Source organism: Oncorhynchus mykiss, chromosome 26 (assembly GCF_057628025.1).
Source record: "Oncorhynchus mykiss isolate SJ-2025 chromosome 26, ASM5762802v1, whole genome shotgun sequence".
Classification (NCBI taxonomy): domain Eukaryota; kingdom Metazoa; phylum Chordata; class Actinopteri; order Salmoniformes; family Salmonidae; genus Oncorhynchus; species Oncorhynchus mykiss.
The window spans coordinates 40349225-40367921 of NC_143047.1; the positions used below are offsets into that span (position 1 = coordinate 40349225).

The following is an 18697-nucleotide window of genomic DNA, read 5'->3' on the forward strand; positions in this document are numbered from 1 at the left end:
TGTATACACGTGTATGCCTGTGTTCATGCCTGGATGCAGTGTTTGTGTGAGCACACGTTACTCACGCGGATCGTCCCTCCATGTCCAGCTTAGTGGGGATGATGCCCTTCTTGCTGAGCACGGCCGCCACCTTGTCCACCTCGCCCCGTTCCACCGCCTTCATCAGCCGGTCGTCATACTTGTTCCAGTCTGTGTTCTGGGAGAGAGAGAGAGAGGGCACGACGTCAACACGACACAGATACCTCGCCTTTACAACATACGGGTCAGGGAAACTCATTCTCACCACGGTCATCACTTTGTCATAATTCAAGGAGTCTGGACAGATCAACATTTCAAACATTAGAATTCCCAGAGGGACTATAGACTGGATTGAGGTTAGCCTCAATGATTTATGCCAAGATAGTGCGGCTCCATTCTGAAGCAAAGCATTTCTGAGAGTGCCTGGACACAGAGCATGGGAACGGCTAGTTCTTCTGCAAGAAAGGACCCCTCTTGGACAGAACACAGGCACTGGAGTAGAGGGATCCAAGAAAACAGAAAGCGGTGGCTAAAGCCTGCATAGAGAACGAGAAAGGACAGTTCCCTGCCTGTTCCTGGATACAACAACAACATGTAAACACGTGTCACAAAGGAATTTGTAAAAAAATAAATAAATAAATAAATCCACCAAACTGCAACATGACGCTCTGTCTGTCTGTCCGCTCACTCAACTCACACTGGCTGGCAGATAGATAAATATTCCACATAGATGATAGGCCTATTTTGCATGCAATTTGTCTCCCGCCAAAATTAAGCGTCAACATGTACCTAATACATATTAGTATTATCAGAATGCAAGTTCAAAACTACAAACGTAAAGAATGGAACTTGATAACGAGTTAAAACAGGCCACTGTGCCTCTGGGTTGATGAAAGAATTCTCCTGGGGAATGTAGGGCAGATTCCCAGAGTTCCTTCAGGTTAGTGAGAGAAGAATAAGCTGTAAGTCACAGCTCACTCCTTCCTGCTGTTTCAACACCATGCTTACTCAGTATTCAGGAACCGCAGTGGCTAGGTCCTAACCCATCCACAGTAGCTAGGTCCTAACCCACCCCCAGTGGCTAGGTCCTAACCCACCCCCAGTGGCTAGGTCCTAACCCAACGCCAGTAGCTAGGTCCTAACCCAACCCCAGTAGCTAGGTCCCAACCCAACCCCAGTAGCTAGGTCCCAACCCAACCCCAGTAGCTAGGTCCCAACCCAACCCCAGTAGCTAGGTCCCAACCCAACCCCAGTAGCTAGGTCCCAACCCAACCACAGTAGCTAGGTCCCAACCCAACCACAGTAGCTAGGCCCCAACCCAACCACAGTAGCTAGGTCCCAACCCAACCACAGTAGCTAGGTCCCAACCCAACCACAGTAGCTAGGTCCCAACCCAACCACAGTAGCTAGGTCCCAACCCAACCACAGTAGCTAGGTCCCAACCCAACCACAGTAGCTAGGTCCCAACCCAACCACAGTAGCTAGGTCCCAACCCAACCACAGTAGCTAGGTCCCAACCCAACCACAGTAGCTAGGTCCCAACCCAACCACAGTAGCTAGGTCCCAACCCAACCACAGTAGCTAGGTCCCAACCCAACCACAGTAGCTAGGTCCCAACCCAACCACAGTAGCTAGGTACTAACCCAACCACAATAGCTAGGTCCTAACCCAACCACAGTAGCTAGGTCCCAACCCAACCACAGTAGCTAGGTCCCAACCCAACCACAGTAGCTAGGTCCCAACCCAACCACAGTAGCTAGGTCCTAACGCAACCACAGTAGCTAGGTCCCAACCCAACCACAGTAGCTAGGTCCCAACCCAACCACAGTAGCTAGGTCCTAACCCAACCACAGTAGTTAGGTCCTAACCCAACCACAGTAGTTAGGTCCTAACCCAACCACAGTAGTTAGGTCCTAACCCAACCACAGTAGTTAGGTCCTAACCCAACCACAGTAGTTAGGTCCTAACCCAACCACAGTAGTTAGGTCCTAACCCAACCACAGTAGTTAGGTCCTAACCCAACCACAGTAGTTAGGTCCTAACCCAACCACAGTAGTTAGGTCCTAACCCAACCACAGTAGTTAGGTCCTAACCCAACCACAGTAGTTAGGTCCTAACCCAACCACAGTAGTTAGGTCCTAACCCAACCACAGTAGTTAGGTCCCAATGGCCTCAGGATACTTTTAACAAGTGTCATTAGAAATGTCCTTACTCTCTAAAAGAACAAGCAGAATACCTACAAAGTACATGGAGGTGCATTTCAGCCAGCGACTCATGTTGAGAGAGGGGGACTGGTCCTTGCAGAGTGCCGCTGCAAACGCCGCCACTGTTCCGGTAGAACGACAAACAAACAAAAACAAAAGTTTTCCTCTTCTGGGGAGTGCTGTTAAGGCACTCTGCCAGCCCGTGTGAGCTGAGTGAGCGGACAGACGGAGAGTCCCGTTGCAGCTCGGTGGGTCGTCTTTCAGAGCTCTCCAGCGACGTCGCCTGCTGTTGCTGCCAGAACCTCTCGGTCTCGAAGCGTTACGGAGAAGTTCCTAAAAGTTTTTCTGGCACTCCCAGGCTCTGTCTGTGAGTTCATCACCCCACTGTGCACAGCACAGGGTAGGAGGAGAAGAAATAGAAAAAGGGGGTGGGGATGGAGGAGGAGGTGTGGAGGAGCAGTAGGACCAGCCCTGCCAGCCCTGGGACCAGCCCCGGCCAGCTACTGCAGCTCCTCCTCTGGGGAACAGCCTCTCGGCTACAGCCTGGATCTCTTCAATCTCTCTCTAACTACTCTCTTTCACTTTGTATTCTGCTTCCCTCTCTTAGTTGTTCTTCTTGTCTCCTCTCCTCCCGTCCAGTCTCCTCTCCTCCCGTCCAGTCTCCTCTCCTCCCGTCCAGTCTCCTCTCCTCCCGTCCAGTCTCCTCCCGTCCAGTCCAGTCTCCTCCCGTCCAGTCCAGTCTCCTCCCGTCCAGTCCAGTCTCCTCTCCTCCAGTCCAGTCTCCTCTCCTCCAGTCCAGTCTCCTCTCCTCCAGTCCAGTCTCCTCTCCTCCAGTCCAGTCTCCTCTCCTCCAGTCCAGTCTCCTCTCCTCCAGTCCAGTCTCCTCTCCTCCAGTCCAGTCTCCTCTCCTCCAGTCCAGTCTCCTCTCCTCCAGTCCAGTCTCCTCTCCTCCAGTCCAGTCTCCTCTCCTCCAGTCCAGTCTCCTCTTCTCCAGTCCAGTCTCCTCTCCTCCAGTCCAGTCTCCTCTCCTCCAGTCCAGTCTCCTCTCCCTTTCTATACAGTCTTCTCTTAGCAGACTGTCAGCTTAGTTTTTGTGCAGTAGGAGTTCCTCTCTTGGTCTCTCTTTCAGTCTGGGGTGTACAGCGTCTTCTACCCAGTTAATGGCAAGGTCAGCCAGCCCCCAAGGTGTAAATATGGGATCTCTCTCTCTCTCTCTCTCTCTCTCTGGTTCTAAAAGTATCCCCGGCTCCTGTGGTAAACAGAGGCTAGTGCAGACAGCACCAGCAGACAGGTTACCTCTTTATTTGTTACCCTCCAACCTTTCTCCAATGACTGATAGGAAGACAGGGGCTAAGAATACATTCTGAGCATGCCTGCTCTGAGAGCAACACCGTCGGTGTCCTGTCCATCCTACACAGCACAGCAGCACCCCGACTGAAACAAGGCCAGCCAAGGAGGAGCCTTGCTGCTAGCATCCCCACCGTTATCCCACATCCCCAAATATTAACCTATGATGTGGAGAAGGGGATTATTGTTGCACATTGGAGCTGGCCCTGGCACGGACCCCTGAGGTTCCCCGACGTTCAGGGACCTTGTTAAACAGTCTATATACTCATTCTGTATGTGTGTCTGTGTGCGCAGAGGTGCTGATCCCACCACACGGTAGCAGGATTAGGTGTCACAGTCTTTTACAAATCAGCTGTCTGGGTTTGCAGGCTCCCCTTAAACCCTCCACCCAACTGTCATTACTACCTTGGTGGTAAACATCGCACTGGGCCGTCTATTAACAATGGAATACGTCAACTTGTATTATTTGCGAGGTGAAAAAGAACGAGAGGTCAGAAGAGAGAGAGAGAGCGAGAAAGGAGGGGGACGCGTTTAATTTACACACACTGCGTCAGCTCGGCGGGGGCTCGGGTTACGACCCGCTGCCAGACTGGCGTTAGCAGAGTGGCCGTGATATTCCGCAAACATGCGAAAAGGCCCGTCCGCATGACACGTCATATGAAGGACCGGGTGTCTTCTTTCTAAAACTGCATGGAGACAAAGGCACCAAAATGGAACCTGGGTTGACAAACTGAGTGCAGTGGCCCTCACACCTAAATATCTATATGGGTGTGTCTGGGTTGTTTTGTTTGGACTGGATACATGAGTCGGGTTTAGAACACCACGTATAGTGTTGAACATGACTTCATGGGGTAGCGAATAAATCTGTTCTCAATATAGTGCCTGTAAGACAAGCGCTGGAGAATCATTTTTATGCTTTAGGGAGTGAATTGTAAAATATCAATGCAATTTTCAAGTAAATGTTGATCATTAATTGATGGATGTAATTGTTTTTTAATTAAATGGAGCTTTAATGTTAATTAATCTAAGAACCTGCACCAACTTGAGGCACTATAAGGCTATGTGCAGGCTACGAAGGAGCCGGTGGACGTTCTAGTCCACTGTGATTCTCCATCACATCTTCCCGAGGCCCTCGACTGTCCGTATCGGCAGGCCGTAGCTCATCCCAACACCCTCATCATATCCATGTTCCTCTTAGCCAATGGCCTGTAATGTCCTGACAGATTAAATGACCAGCAGTAAATACCCAGCCGTTCTCCCCCTCTCTCTCCCCCTCCCTCCCCCTGTCACCATGTGTGAGTGAGAGGAGCCAAGAGGAGGAGGTCAGGGCGTCAGGCAGTGAAGTGGAGCCAGGACTTTACTGCTGGGTGTCCTCGGGCCAAGCCACAGACAGGTTGACAACACTAAGGCCACAGCACCCCCTGGCAGTGATGGGATAGCAGACATCTTTAATGAGACAGGAGGGAGAGGGAGGGAGAGGGAGAGAGAGAAACAGAGATAAAGCGAGGGTGACGGAGCGTAAGAGGGAGAGAGAAGGAGAGATCCAAGGTCCTGACACCTAGTACCGACCAATATCCCTCAACACAGAAATGAAAACAGGCACCATGGTAACAGACACCGCCCTGTTACCTCCCAGTGTCTTATAGATATTCCATTCATCATTACAGACAAACAGAACCTACATGCCATCTGAATGTCTCACCAGGGCTGATACAGTGAGGCAGTATCCACTGAAAGAAGAAGCCCCAGACTACAGCTAGGAGAGCTGGTGATAGTCCTAATTTACTGAAGACAAGCTCAGATAGCAGTTAGAGCTCCTAGCTACAGTGCAATACAGGCAGAGAGACTGACTCATGCTGTAGTGGACGAGAGAGACGTGGACTCAGGGAGGAAACTAACACTAACACTGAACAAAACTAAGTGCCAGCCACTTTGCCAACCAGACTGTTTACCCAGGTCGTGAGGTGCCCAAGAAAACAAGCACAGTCCGAGCCAGTGGTGGAAGGATATCCTGTTAATGAGTGGCCATCAAAAAGCATTCTGCTCGGGTCACATAGCTCTGAAACAGAAACACTCTGGTCAGAATGGTGTAAATTAAAAATGGCTGCCATAAACTGACTGACAACCACTGATTGAAAAACTGATGCTGTTGATTCAAGGAGAGACATTGTTGAGTTCTTGGAAAGTGCACACGAACACACACATGGTTAATCTGGGGGCCTGAGGGAGAGAAACGTAGAGCCTCTGTTAGCAGTAGCAGCTGTGGCTTCTTAACCCACTTCCTCACCATTGTGGGGTCGTCAGTGTTAGCCATTAACGCGGTGAACAGCCATTATATTTTAGAGACACAGGGCAACAGACTGACTGGTGATTAGGGGGGAGCTGGGCGATGGTGTAATGGTCAGATTATTTACAGGCTGACTGGTGATTAGGGGGAGCTGGGCGATGGTGTAACGGTCAGATTATTTACAGGCTGACTGGTGATTAGGGGGAGCTGGGCGATGGTATAATGGTCGGATTATTTACAGGCTGACTGACACCATGGGGAGGGACAGAGAGAAAGGGAGGAAAACAGAGAGGCCAGAGGGGAATATTAGGTGTCTGTCGTTACGGCAAATTGATGCTTTAATTAGAAAGGAGGATGTACCACTGACGACCTAAGCTAAAAGTAGGGGTGTGAACGTTAAAAAGTTTAAACGAAATTTAACCAAAAAACTGTACATTTTTTACGTAGATGCAAAAAGTAACAACTAAGAGCTTTGAAGTGTCTCAACTGTTGATGCCCTGGCAACCACGCTGTGACCAGCATGAAGCCAACCAATACACATGGCAAGATACTCTGTGTGACTGTGTGAAAGACCAGTGTTGCATCTCCCTTATCTCAATATCCTAGCCTTCATTGATAGTTATTTCTTTACTGAAGTTGTGACACATTGCAAGCCAAGAAATTGCGAGATACAGCATTCCATTGCGAGATACAGCATTTGATTGCTGATAGATAGTGCACTAGTCCTATTCTGACTGTCTGCCTGGTGGCCAACCTGCCTGGTCATGTCTAGGTGGGATACAGCATTAGATTGCTGATAGATAGGGCTAGTGCACTATTCTGACTGTCTGCCTGGTGGCCAACCTGCCTATACTGTGTCCCTCCGCTCAGTCCCTCGATAGCTCGCTATGAAAGATGCGAGTGTTTGTGTTCTCATACAGGACACTCGCTGGGCAGAGAGGTGACCGTCTCAGACAGGACACTCCCTGGGCAGAGAGGTGACCGTCTCAGACAGGACACTCCCTGAGCAGAGAGGTGACCGTCTCAGACAGGACACTCGCTGGGCAGAGAGGTGACCGTCTCAGACAGGACACTCGCTGGGCAGAGAGGTGACCGTCTCAGACAGGACACTCGCTGGGCAGAGAGGACACTCAGACAGGACACTCGCAGATAGGACACTCAGACAGGACACTCGCTGGGCAGAGAGGTGACAGTCTCAGACAGGACACTCCCTGGGCAGAGAGGTGACCGTCTCAGACAGGACACTCGCTGGGCAGAAAGGTGACCGTCTCAGACAGGACACTCGCTGGGCAGAGAGGTAACCGTCTCAGACAGACAGGAAACACCCCCTGTGGTGAGTGACAGCTAAAGGGGCGGCAGGGTAGCCTAGTGGTTAGAGCGTTGGACTAGTAACCGAAAGGTTGCAAGTTCATATCCCCGAGCTGACAAGGTACAAATCTGTCATTCTGCCCCTGAACAGGCAGTTAACCCACTGTTCCTAGGCCGTCATTGAAAATAAGAATTTGTTCTTAACTGAGTTGCCTAGTAAAATAAAGGTAGAGTAAAAATATTCCCCATTCTGCCCTACTCTCACCCCGTAACATAAGAGACAGGGAGCGGGGGGGGTCAGACGGGTCAGGTGTACACTGTGTCCTCTTCACTATCACTAAAACAAAAGTCATGTTACTTAGGTCATAGTTATGGTTGGGATGTTGCAGGATGACACAACCCAACACTGTCTGGTTTTCTTCAACAACCAGAGATGAGCCGACATCCAACCCTTCAACAACCAGAGATTAGCCGACATCCAAGCAGCTTAACCCCTTCAACAACCAGAGATTAGCCTACATCCAAGCAGCTTAACCCCTTCAACAACCAGAGATTAGCCTACATCCAAGCAGCTTAACCCCTTCAACAACCAGAGATTAGCCTACATCCAAGCAGCTTAACCCCTTCAACAACCAGAGATTAGCCTACATCCAAGCAGCTTAACCCCTTCAACAACCAGAGATTAGCCTACATCCAAGCAGCTTAACCCCTTCAACAACCAGAGATTAGCCTACATCCAAGCAGCTTAACCCCTTCAACAACCAGAGATTAGCCGACATCCAAATGTTCCCATCTTGCAGGCTCCAAGGGAACCACCACTGTCTTTCTTCTGTAGAGCTACCGAGGGGACAGACCATGGAATTCATTCTTTGTCACACAAGTCACAGTTTCACAGTTCTGCAGCTAGTCTGTACAACAAAAATACCTCACCAGATGGCTGATGACCTCATAAAGACGTGTTTTGACTTTGGCGATATTGAACAGGAGCTGGAGAGCCCATTAGTGACTGAGTGTTAGGGAGTCCCACAGGTAAAGAGGAGATGCCACAGTTCCCTGTTGGCCACTGAAACCTCTTCCCATCTACGAAGCCCAAATGGAGCTCCGTCTGAAGCTGCCAGCTCCAGGCTTCCCCTGGCTATTTTCCCCCACTTCCAACAGCAGGGCCCTGGGCAAGAGATCAGGGATCAGCTTTCTGCACGGACCCCCTCCATCTTACACTACGCCCTCTACAACGTATTACCACTGTCCAATGGAGGACTTGTTCACTGAATCATGTGATCACCAAGAGGGGGATGATTCCTACTTGGCCAGGAAACATAGGCAATGACAGTGCCTAGCAAATTTACATGAAATAGTAAATGGTAAATGGTTCAGGAGGGAGGTGATGTACAATCTATACCTTGAAGAGATGGCAGTCAGACACAGGACAGAGGGACTGTATGTATACACACAATGCCTGGTTATGTTACATCAAAGGGTTTTCAAATCTTTAGATGAGCTGTGATCAAATTCTAAGATGAACTTCAGCAGACTGTAAATGAAGCACAGCACTTCCAATGTTACAGCTCTGAACACATCTTTAAGGACTGGTACTGATACAGGGTCTCTAAGGACTTGTACTGATACTGGGTCTCTAAGGACTTGTACTGATACTGGGTCTCTAAGGACTTGTACTGATACTGGGTCTCTAAGGACTGGTACTGATACTGGGTCTCTAAGGACTGGTACTGATACTGGGTCTCTAAGGACTGGTACTGATACTGGGTCTCTAAGGACTGGTACTGATACTGGGTCTCTAAGGACTGGTACTGATACTGGGTCTCTAAGGACTGGTACTGATACTGGGTCTCTAAGGACTGGTACTGATACTGGGTCTCTAAGGACTGGTACTGATACTGGGTCTCTAAGGACTGGTACTGATACTGGGTCTCAAAGGACTGGTACTGATACTGGGTCTCAAAGGACTGGTACTGATACTGGGTCTCTAACGACTTGTACTGATACTGGGTCTCTAATGACTTGTACTGATACTGGGTCTCTAACGACTTGTACTGATACTGGGTCTCTAACGACTTGTACTGATACTGGGTCTCTAAGGACTTGTACTGATACTGGGTCTCTAAGGACTTGTACTGATACTGGGTCTCTAAGAACTTGTACTGATACTGGGTCTCTAAGGACTTCTGGGAGCTGAGGAATGTTTTCACCAAAACACTGATGGACGATGACAGTTGATAAGACAGGGAAAATTATACAGATAAAATATGATAAATATCTGTTTCATCTCACTGCAAAAACTCAATTTAATTTAACAGATAAATGACTAGTGGCAATTTAGTAAGATAACAGTAAGCAGAAAGGCAAATTCCAATTAATTTCATCCAGAATAAAAAGAGAGAACGTGATTTGGGTCATAACATAGACAAGAACATGAAACTATCACTCTGTCCTCCTGAGACATTGGGTCATAACAGAGACAAGAACATGGAACTATCACTCTGTCCTCCTGAGACATTGGGTCATAACAGACAAGAACATGGAACTATCACTCTGTCCTCCTGAGACATTGGGTCATAACAGAGACAAGAACATGGAACTATCACTCTGTCCTCCTGGGACATTGGGTCATAACAGACAAGAACATGGAACTATCACTCTGTCCTCCTGAGACATTGGGTCATAACAGACAAGAACATGGAACTATCACTCTGTCCTCCTGAGACATTGGGTCATAACAGACAAGAACATGGAACTATCACTCTGTCCTCCTGAGACATTGGGTCATAACAGACAAGAACATGGAACTATCACTCTGTCCTCCTGAGACATTGGGTCAACAGAGACAAGAACATGGAACTATCACTCTGTCCTCCTGAGACATTGGGTCATAACAGAGACAAGAACATGGAACTATCACTCTGTCCTCCTGGGACATTGGGTCATAACAGAGACAAGAACATGGAACTATCACTCTGTCCTCCTGAGACATTGGGTCATAACAGAGACAAGAACATGGAACTATCACTCTGTCCTCCTGAGACATTGGGTCATAACAGACAAGAACATGGAACTATCACTCTGTCCTCCTGAGACATTGGGTCATAACAGACAAGAACATGGAACTATCACTCTGTCCTCCTGGGACATTGGGTCATAACAGAGACAAGAACATGGAACTATCACTCTGTCCTCCTGAGACATTGGTTCATAACAGACAAGAACATGGAACTATCACTCTGTCCTCCTGAGACATTGGGTCATAACAGACAAGAACATGGAACTATCACTCTGTCCTCCTGAGACATTGGGTCATAACAGAGACAAGAACATGGAACTATCACTCTGTCCTCCTGAGACATTGGGTCATAACAGACAAGAACATGGAACTATCACTCTGTCCTCCTGAGACATTGGGTCATAACAGACAAGAACATGGAACTATCACTCTGTCCTCCTGAGACATTGGGTCAACAGAGACAAGAACATGGAACTATCACTCTGTCCTCCTGGGACATTGGGTCATAACAGAGACAAGAACATGGAACTATCACTCTGTCCTCCTGAGACATTGGGTCATAACAGAGACAAGAACATGGAACTATCACTCTGTCCTCCTGAGACATTGGGTCATAACAGACAAGAACATGGAACTAACACTCTGTCCTCCTCCTGGTCAATCTGTCTGAAAGACACCAAAGACAAACGTCAGTATCTGGACAACAGAGGCGAAACTCTCCCCTTACTCCCAAATCTAAAACCGGCAGACAAGGGGGGCAGAAAGTAGTGCCAAATAAAATCTCCCATTTCAAAACAATTCCGGTTGTCGAAATTCCTGGGATGTTTGAGAAAGCATTGCGGTGACCTCGGCGTGTTCTCTTTTTCCTTCATATGGACCTGAAAGGGGAAGGAAAAAATAACAGAAGCGCCTGACAGCGACATCACTCGCACATTGCAATTCTATTCACTGCAATAACAGGGTCCCTGGCGGAGGTATTAAAAAACTGTCTGGATTATTGGTATTGGCTGGCGGGGGCCCGTGGGGCTGTATTGTCCCAGCTGGGCCTGATGACATGGAGATAGAGGGAGTTTAGACTCGCTCTGCTGCTGCCTGGTTGCTGATGTGGCTGCTATAAATGTGGAACAGTGGTCACCGACTCAGCAGATATGTTTTTATTATTATTAGTAACAAACATTGTACTGTATTGTTAGGCCCTAGTAACAAAAACATTGTACTGGTTTGTTAGGCCCTAGTAACATAAACATTGTACTGGTTTGTTAGGCCCTAGTAACAAAAACATTGTACTGGATTGTTAGGCCCTAGTAACAAAAACATTGTCCTGGATTGTTAGGCCCCAGTAACATAAACATTGTACTGTATTGTTAGGCCCTAGTAACAAAAACATTGTACTGGATTGTTAGGCCCTAGTAACATAAACATTGTACTGTATTGTTAGGCCCTAGTAACATAAACATTGTCCTGGATTGTTAGGCCCTAGTAACATAAACACTGTCCTGGATTGTTAGGCCCTAGTAACATAAACATTGTACTGGATTGTTAGGCCCTAGTAACAAAAACATTGTACTGGATTGTTACGCCCTAGTAACAAACATTGTATTGTGAGAGCAGCATGACACCACACTCACTGGAGAGATCAGTCCATATGAGGCTGAGGGCAGCGTGACACCACACTCACTGGAGAGATCAGTCCATATGAGGCTGAGGGCAGCGTGACACCACACTCACTGGAGAGATCAGTCCAGTAAGTCAGAGTGATGAAATAAATGTACAACAAAATGAATAGAGGTGAATTGAAACGAAACAACAGCAGTGACTCCCTGAAAGTAACCTGGTGGTGAAGGTGGCTAACACCACCAGTAGCTACAAGTTACAGCACACACACACACACACACACACACACACACACACACACACACACACACACACACACACACACACACACACACACACACACACACACACAGTATACAGATGGCAAGGCATGAGGCTCAATAGAAGAATCTGGAAGAAACATGCTGACACAGAATACTGTGTCTTTAAAGCCCCTTTGTATTCTGTCAAGACAAAGTTGCATAAAGACATAATATGTTGCAATTAAAAGTTGATAAAACAGTGATCTCTCATCTTACAGTGCCAACAGAAGCAGCAATTTACTGGAATGACTTATGCAATACACTGGATGCTTTATGACAAATATGGAGTAACACTGTTCACATGGACATTACTGTCAGGGACCATTGTTGATAAAAGTCCCATAAAAAGCCATCCATTATGGTAAATGTCACAGCTAGATAAACGTCTGTAGTGGACAGTTCGTCTACGTGAGGAAAATGCCAGTTTTGGCATAGCAACATTCCAATCTGGGAAGAGGCTCAGCTTGCGGGTGTGGACTTGTCTGTAATCAGCACTCCACTCTTTCTTTACCGGTTATATGACCAGTTCAGTCAATAGGTCCCACTAGGAAAACCCCTCAAAACTCCACACTCTTTTCTGTGAACCCATTGTCCTCGACCCTCAAAAATGTTTGTTTCAGAGATCATTTGTTTATTTAGTGGGGGCGTAATGACATCAAGATGAATTTAGGAAAAACTTTTTTTTATTTTTTATAGTTGTGAAGTTCCTCTAGTTTGAGCAACGTAGAACTCCAGTACATGGTTTCAACCAATGACAATTCAATACTCCATATCTGACCAACAGAGGGCAGCATTGGGTGAATTTGCAAGCATATCAACATCACCAAAATGGATTCCCACATGATGAAACTGCAGGAACACAAGAATCCACTTAGAGATTTAAATCCATGCTGGAGTGAAACCCTCCCTCAACTGGGCAGGAGAGTGATACCCTCCCTCAACTGGGCAGGAGAGTGATACCCTCCCTCAACTGGGCAGGAGAGTGATACCCTCCCTCAACTGGGCAGGAGAGTGAAACCCTCCCTCAACTGGGCAGGAGAGTGATACCCTCCCTCAACTGGGCAGGAGAGTGAAACCCTCCCTCAACTGGGCAGGAGAGTGATACCCTCCCTCAACTGGGCAGGAGAGTGATACCCTCCCTCAACTGGGCAGGAGAGTGAAACCCTCCCTCAACTGGGCAGGAGAGTGAAACCCTCCCTCAACTGGGCAGGAGAGTGATACCCTCCCTCAACTGGGCAGGAGAGTGAAACCCTCCCTCAACTGGGCAGGAGAGTGAAACCCTCCCTCAACTGGGCAGGAGTGTGATACCCTCCCTCAACTGGGCAGGAGAGTGAAACCCTCCCTCAACTCGGCAGGAGAGTGATACCCTCCCTCAACTGGGCAGGAGAGTGATACCCTCCCTCAACTCGGCAGGAGAGTGATACCCTCCCTCAACTGGGCAGGAGAGTGAAACCTCACCGAAGACGTGGATGTCAATTAAGGCAGCCCCCCGAACCTCTCTGATTCAGAGGGGTTGGGTTAAATGCGGAAGACACATTTCAGTTGAATGCATTCAGTTGTACAACTGACTAGGTCTCCCCCGTTCCCTTAACTAGGCAGTAGAGTGAACATTTTCCTTTCTCCCCACCAGACTCCACTGTCGTGCCAGTCTGGGCCCTCGCCACAGAGCGCCATTCTGGGCCCTCGCCACAGAGCGCCAGTCTGGGCCCTCGCCACAGAGCGCCAGTCTGGGCCCTCGCCACAGAGCGCCAGTCTGGGCCCTCGCCACAGAGCGCCAGTCTGGGCCCTCGCCACAGAGCGCCAGTCAGGGCCCTCTCCACAGAGCACCAGTCAGGGCCCTCTCCATAGAGCGCCAGTCTGGGCCCTCTCCATAGAGCGCCAGTCTGGGCCCTCTCCATAGACCGCCAGTCTGGGCCCTCTCCATAGAGCGCCAGTCTGGGCCCTCTCCATAGAGCGCCAGTCTGGGCCCTCTCCATAGCGTCTGTCTCATCAGCAGAATAGGGTTTGTGTTCCTGTGGCTCAGTCTGTGTGTGTGTGGAGGGGGGAGATAAGCCCTCAGCCATGGTTCTCCCTGACTCTGCAAAATCCCTCAGCGCAACCCCCCCCCCCAACACACACGCCCCCTCATCTTTGCTCCTCACTCTCCTACTGAGAGGCTATGATGTAAGGGCCCTACACAGCAGACTAGTACTGCCAGGATGACCTCATGGTCAGCACATGGAGCCAGACTTTAATCCTAAAAACCCATTGGGGTGTACCAGCCACCCTGATGTAGGTGAAAAGAGCTATATACTACTATGGACTCAAGTTAAGTGTAACAGATAAAACAAATGTCTTTTGATTTTTATCTAGGCCATGTTCGCTTTCTACATCACAGCTCATATAAATAAAACATGTTACTTTCTTCAATGCTGATTTAAATTCTACACAGGATTTGTCTTGTATAAATAGGGGCAACATTTAGCTGACACAATATTTCATAATGAATAAAACCTCCATACAGCTGACTGAGCCTGGCTGTAAGTTCCATAACAAGGTAATGTTGGGGGCCGAGCCTGGCTGTAAGTTCTATAACAAGGTCATGTTGGGGGCTGAGCCTGGCTGTAAGTTCCATAACAAGGTCATGTTGGGGGCTGAGCCTGGCTGTAAGTTCCATATCAAGGTCATGTTGGGGGCTGAGCCTGGCTGGAAGTTCCATATCAAGATAATGTTGGGGGCTGAGCCTGGCTGTAAGTTCCATAATAAGGTCATGTTGCTGCACTCTTCCAACTTGGATCCATACACTGTGTCTTCCTGCTCAGAACGTACCAATTAAGCTAATGTTCATTTTTAAATGTGTGATTTTGTTACTTGTGTGTTTCATTATTCAAACCATTCCATATACGTTCACCATCAACTTCATCCAGTCAGTAGTTTGTCAATTTGAATCTTTACAAACGCATGATGATCAGGGTCACATACTGGGTGCATCACCCAATCACGAGTGGCGCTAATGCTGTCTGAAAGAAGCCATTTGGAAATGAATATGATCTGTGATCAGGGAGCCTTCCCTGGCTAACACCGCATCCCACGGGGCACTGCAGTGCACAGGGCCTCCAGACTGGAGCTCTGCAGCTCCACCACTCCCCAACTACCTGCTGGCAGTGCTGTGCAGCCGTCTTCATCGACCTGGCCAAGGCCTTCGACTCTGTCAATCACCGCATTCTTATCGGCAGACTCAACAGCCTTGGTTTCTCAAATGACTGCCTCGCCTGGTTCACCAACTACTTCTCAGATACAGTTCAGTGTGTCAAATGGGAGGGCCTGTTGTCTCTAAAGGGGTGCCACTGGGTTCAATTCTCGGGCCGACTCTTTTCTCTGTATACATCAATGATGTCGCTCTTGATTATCTGATCCACCTCTACGCAGACGACACCATTCTTTATACTTTCGGCCCTTCTTTGGACAGTTTTAACAAACCTCCAGACGTATGCCATACAACACTCCTTCTGTGGCCTCCAACTGCTCTTAAATGCAAGTAAAACTAATGCATGCTCTTCAACCGATCGCTACCAGCACCTGCCCGCCCGTCCAGCATCACTCTGGACGGCTCGGACTTAGAATATGTGGACAACTACAAATAGCTAGGTATGTGGTTAGACTGTAAACTATCCTTCCAGACTCACATCAAGCATCTCCAATACAAAATTAAATCTAGAATTGGCTTCCTATTTTGCAACAAAGCCTCCACGTATGCTGCTAAACATACCCTCGTAAAACTGACTATCCTACCGATCCATGACTTCAGCGATGTCATTTACAAAATAGCATCCAACACTCTACTCAGCAAATTGGATGTAGTCTATAACAGTGCCATCCATTTTGTCACCAAGGCCCCATATACTACCCACCACTGCGAACTGTATGCTCCTATTGGCTGACCCTCACTTCATATTTGTCGCCAAACCCACTGGCTCCAGGTCATCTATAAGTCTTTGCTAGGTAAAGCCCCGCCTTATCTCAGGTCACTGGTCACCACCCGTAGCACGCGCTCCAGCAGGTATATTTCACTGGTCATCCCCAAAGCCAACTGTATTCATTTAATAGAGTTTCTGAGAAATGCCAGACGCCGCTTTGGGTCTTCTCCTTCCCAGTCATCTGTCCTTCTTTACCAGGCAGCTGCGTTCATGAGCCCAAATGCATGTAACCTAGCAACAGTTGGGCTACAGTAATAAAACACAAATATGATTTATGACAAGTGGCAACCTCTGTAAAGCAGGAAACCATTCCATGATCTTAATTGTCATGGTGTCCATCACAAGATAAATCATACCATTCCTTAGTTATCAGAATGCAAAACATGTAACCTCCAAGTGGGCCTAACTTAGGCTTTTACTGTCAGCCTAATGCACCAACAGGCTGAGCACTGTAACAGGACTGGACCATACCAAAATATATATATACATAAAATGCATCCATAAAATATATTTTATGTGAAATATAAACAATATTAAAATGTTTTTGTAATACATACATTTGTATGGAAATATATTATTTGGCAAATTTTTTGGTATGAGGTACCAGGACCACTGCCAAGTGCCAGCATCAGAGGCAGGTGCTACAGTACCAAGAACTCTCCACACTAGAGGTCGAACGATTAATCGGAATGGCCGATTAATTAGGGCCGATTTCAAGTTTTCAGAACAATCGGAAATCGGTATTTTTGGACACCGATTTGGCCGATTCAAAATAATAATAATAATAATAATAATAATTTAAAAACATTTTTTACACCTTTATTTAATCTTTATTTAACTAGGCAAGTCAGTTAAGAACACATTCTTATTTTCAATGACGGCCTAGGAACGGTGGGTTAACTGCCTTGTTCAGGGGCAGAACGACAGATTTTTTTTTACCTTGTCAGCTCAGGGATTCAATCTTGCAACATTACAGTTAACTAGTCCAACGCTCTAACCACCTGATTACATTGCACTCCACGAGGAGCCTGCCTGTTATGCGAATGCAGTAAGCCAAGGTAAGTTGCTAGCTAGCATTAAACTCATCTTATAAAAAAACAATCAATCATAATCACTAGTTAACTACACATGGTTGATGATATTACTAGTTTATCTAGCGTGTCCTGCGTTGCATATAATCGATGATGTGCATATTCGCGAAAAAGGACTGCCGTTGCTCCAATGTGCACCTAACCATAAACATCAATGCCTTTCTTAAAATCAATACACAGAAGTATATATTTTTAAACCTGCATATTTAGCTAAAAGAAACCCAGGTTAGCCGGCAATATTAACCAGGTGAAATTGTGTAACTTCTCTTGGGTTCATTGCACGCAGAGTCAGTGTATATGCAACAGTTTGGGCCGCATAATTTGCCAGAATTTTTCGTAATTATGACATAACATTGAAGGTTGTGCAATGTAACAGGAATATTTAGATTTATGGATGCCACCCGTTAGATAAAATATGGAACATTCCGTATTTCACTGAAAGAATAAATGTTTTGTTTTCGAGATGATAGTTTCCGGATTCGACCATATTAATGACCTAAGGCTCGTATTTCTCTGTGTTATTGTGTTATAACTAAGTCTATGATTTGATAGAGCAGTCTGACTGAGCGGTGGTAGGCACCAGCAGGCACGTAAGCATTCATTCAAACAGCACTTTAGTGCGAATTGCCAGCAGCTCTTCGCAATGCTTCAAGCATTGCGCCGTTTATGACTTCAAGTCTATCAACTCCCGAGATGAGGCTGGTGTAACCGATGTGAAATGGCTAGCTAGTTAGCGGGGTGCGCGCTAATAACGTTTCAAACATCACTCGCTCTGAGACTTGGAGTGGTTGTTCCCCTTGCTCTGCATTGGTAACGCTGCTTCGAGGGTGGCTGTTGTCGATGTGTTCCTGGTTCGAGCCCAGGTAGGGGCGAGGAGAGGGACGGAAGCTATACTGTTACACTGGCAATACTAAAGTGCCTATAAGAACATCCAATAGTCAAATGATAATGAAATACAAATGGTAGAGAGAAATAGTCCTATAATTCCAATAATAACTACCTAACAACCTAAAACTTCTTACCTGGGAATATTGAAGACTCATGTTAAAAGGAACCACCAGCTTTCATATGTTCTCATGTTCTGAGCAAGGAACTTAAACGTTAGCTTTCTTACATGGCACATATATTGCACTTTTACTTTCTTCTCCAACACTTTGTTTTTGCATTATTTAAACCAAATTGAACATGTTTCATTATTTATTTGAGGCTAAATTTATTTTATTGATGTATTATATTAAGTTAAAATAAGTGTTCATTCAGTATTGTTGTAATTACATTTCCTCCTACTGGTTCCCCTTGCTATCATGTGATCTGCCCGCCTCCTACTGGTTCCCCTTGCTATCATGTGATCTGCCCGCCTCCTACTGGTTCCCCTTGCCATCATGTGATCTGCCTGCTTCCTACTGGTTCCCCTTGCTTTCATGTGACCTACTTGCCTCCTACTGGTTCCCCTTGCTTTCATGTGACCTACTTGCCTCCTACTGGTTCCCCTTGCCATCATGTGATCTGCCCGCCTCCTACTGGTTCCCCTTGCTATCATGTGATCTGCCCGCC

The 18697-nt window shown here is 47.2% G+C and overlaps 1 protein-coding gene across 2 annotated transcripts in view; it reads right to left on the minus strand.

Annotated features, from left to right (window-relative positions):
• uacab (uveal autoantigen with coiled-coil domains and ankyrin repeats b) overlaps nt 1-18697 on the minus strand; it is a 92630-nt gene that overhangs the window by 52129 nt on the left and 21804 nt on the right. Inside the window, exons 1-2 of one of the 2 annotated variants that reach the window (XM_090223071.1) lie at nt 2259-3112; nt 66-196 (exon numbers count right to left, since the gene is read on the minus strand). In XM_090223071.1, coding sequence (XP_090079197.1) covers nt 66-196; nt 2259-2294 — 167 coding nt within the window. In that variant the 5' untranslated portion in view covers nt 2295-3112. Of the gene's footprint in view, nt 1-65; nt 197-2258; nt 3113-18697 lie in introns of those variants that run through there. The other variant, XM_036981419.2, reaches the window with a different exon arrangement.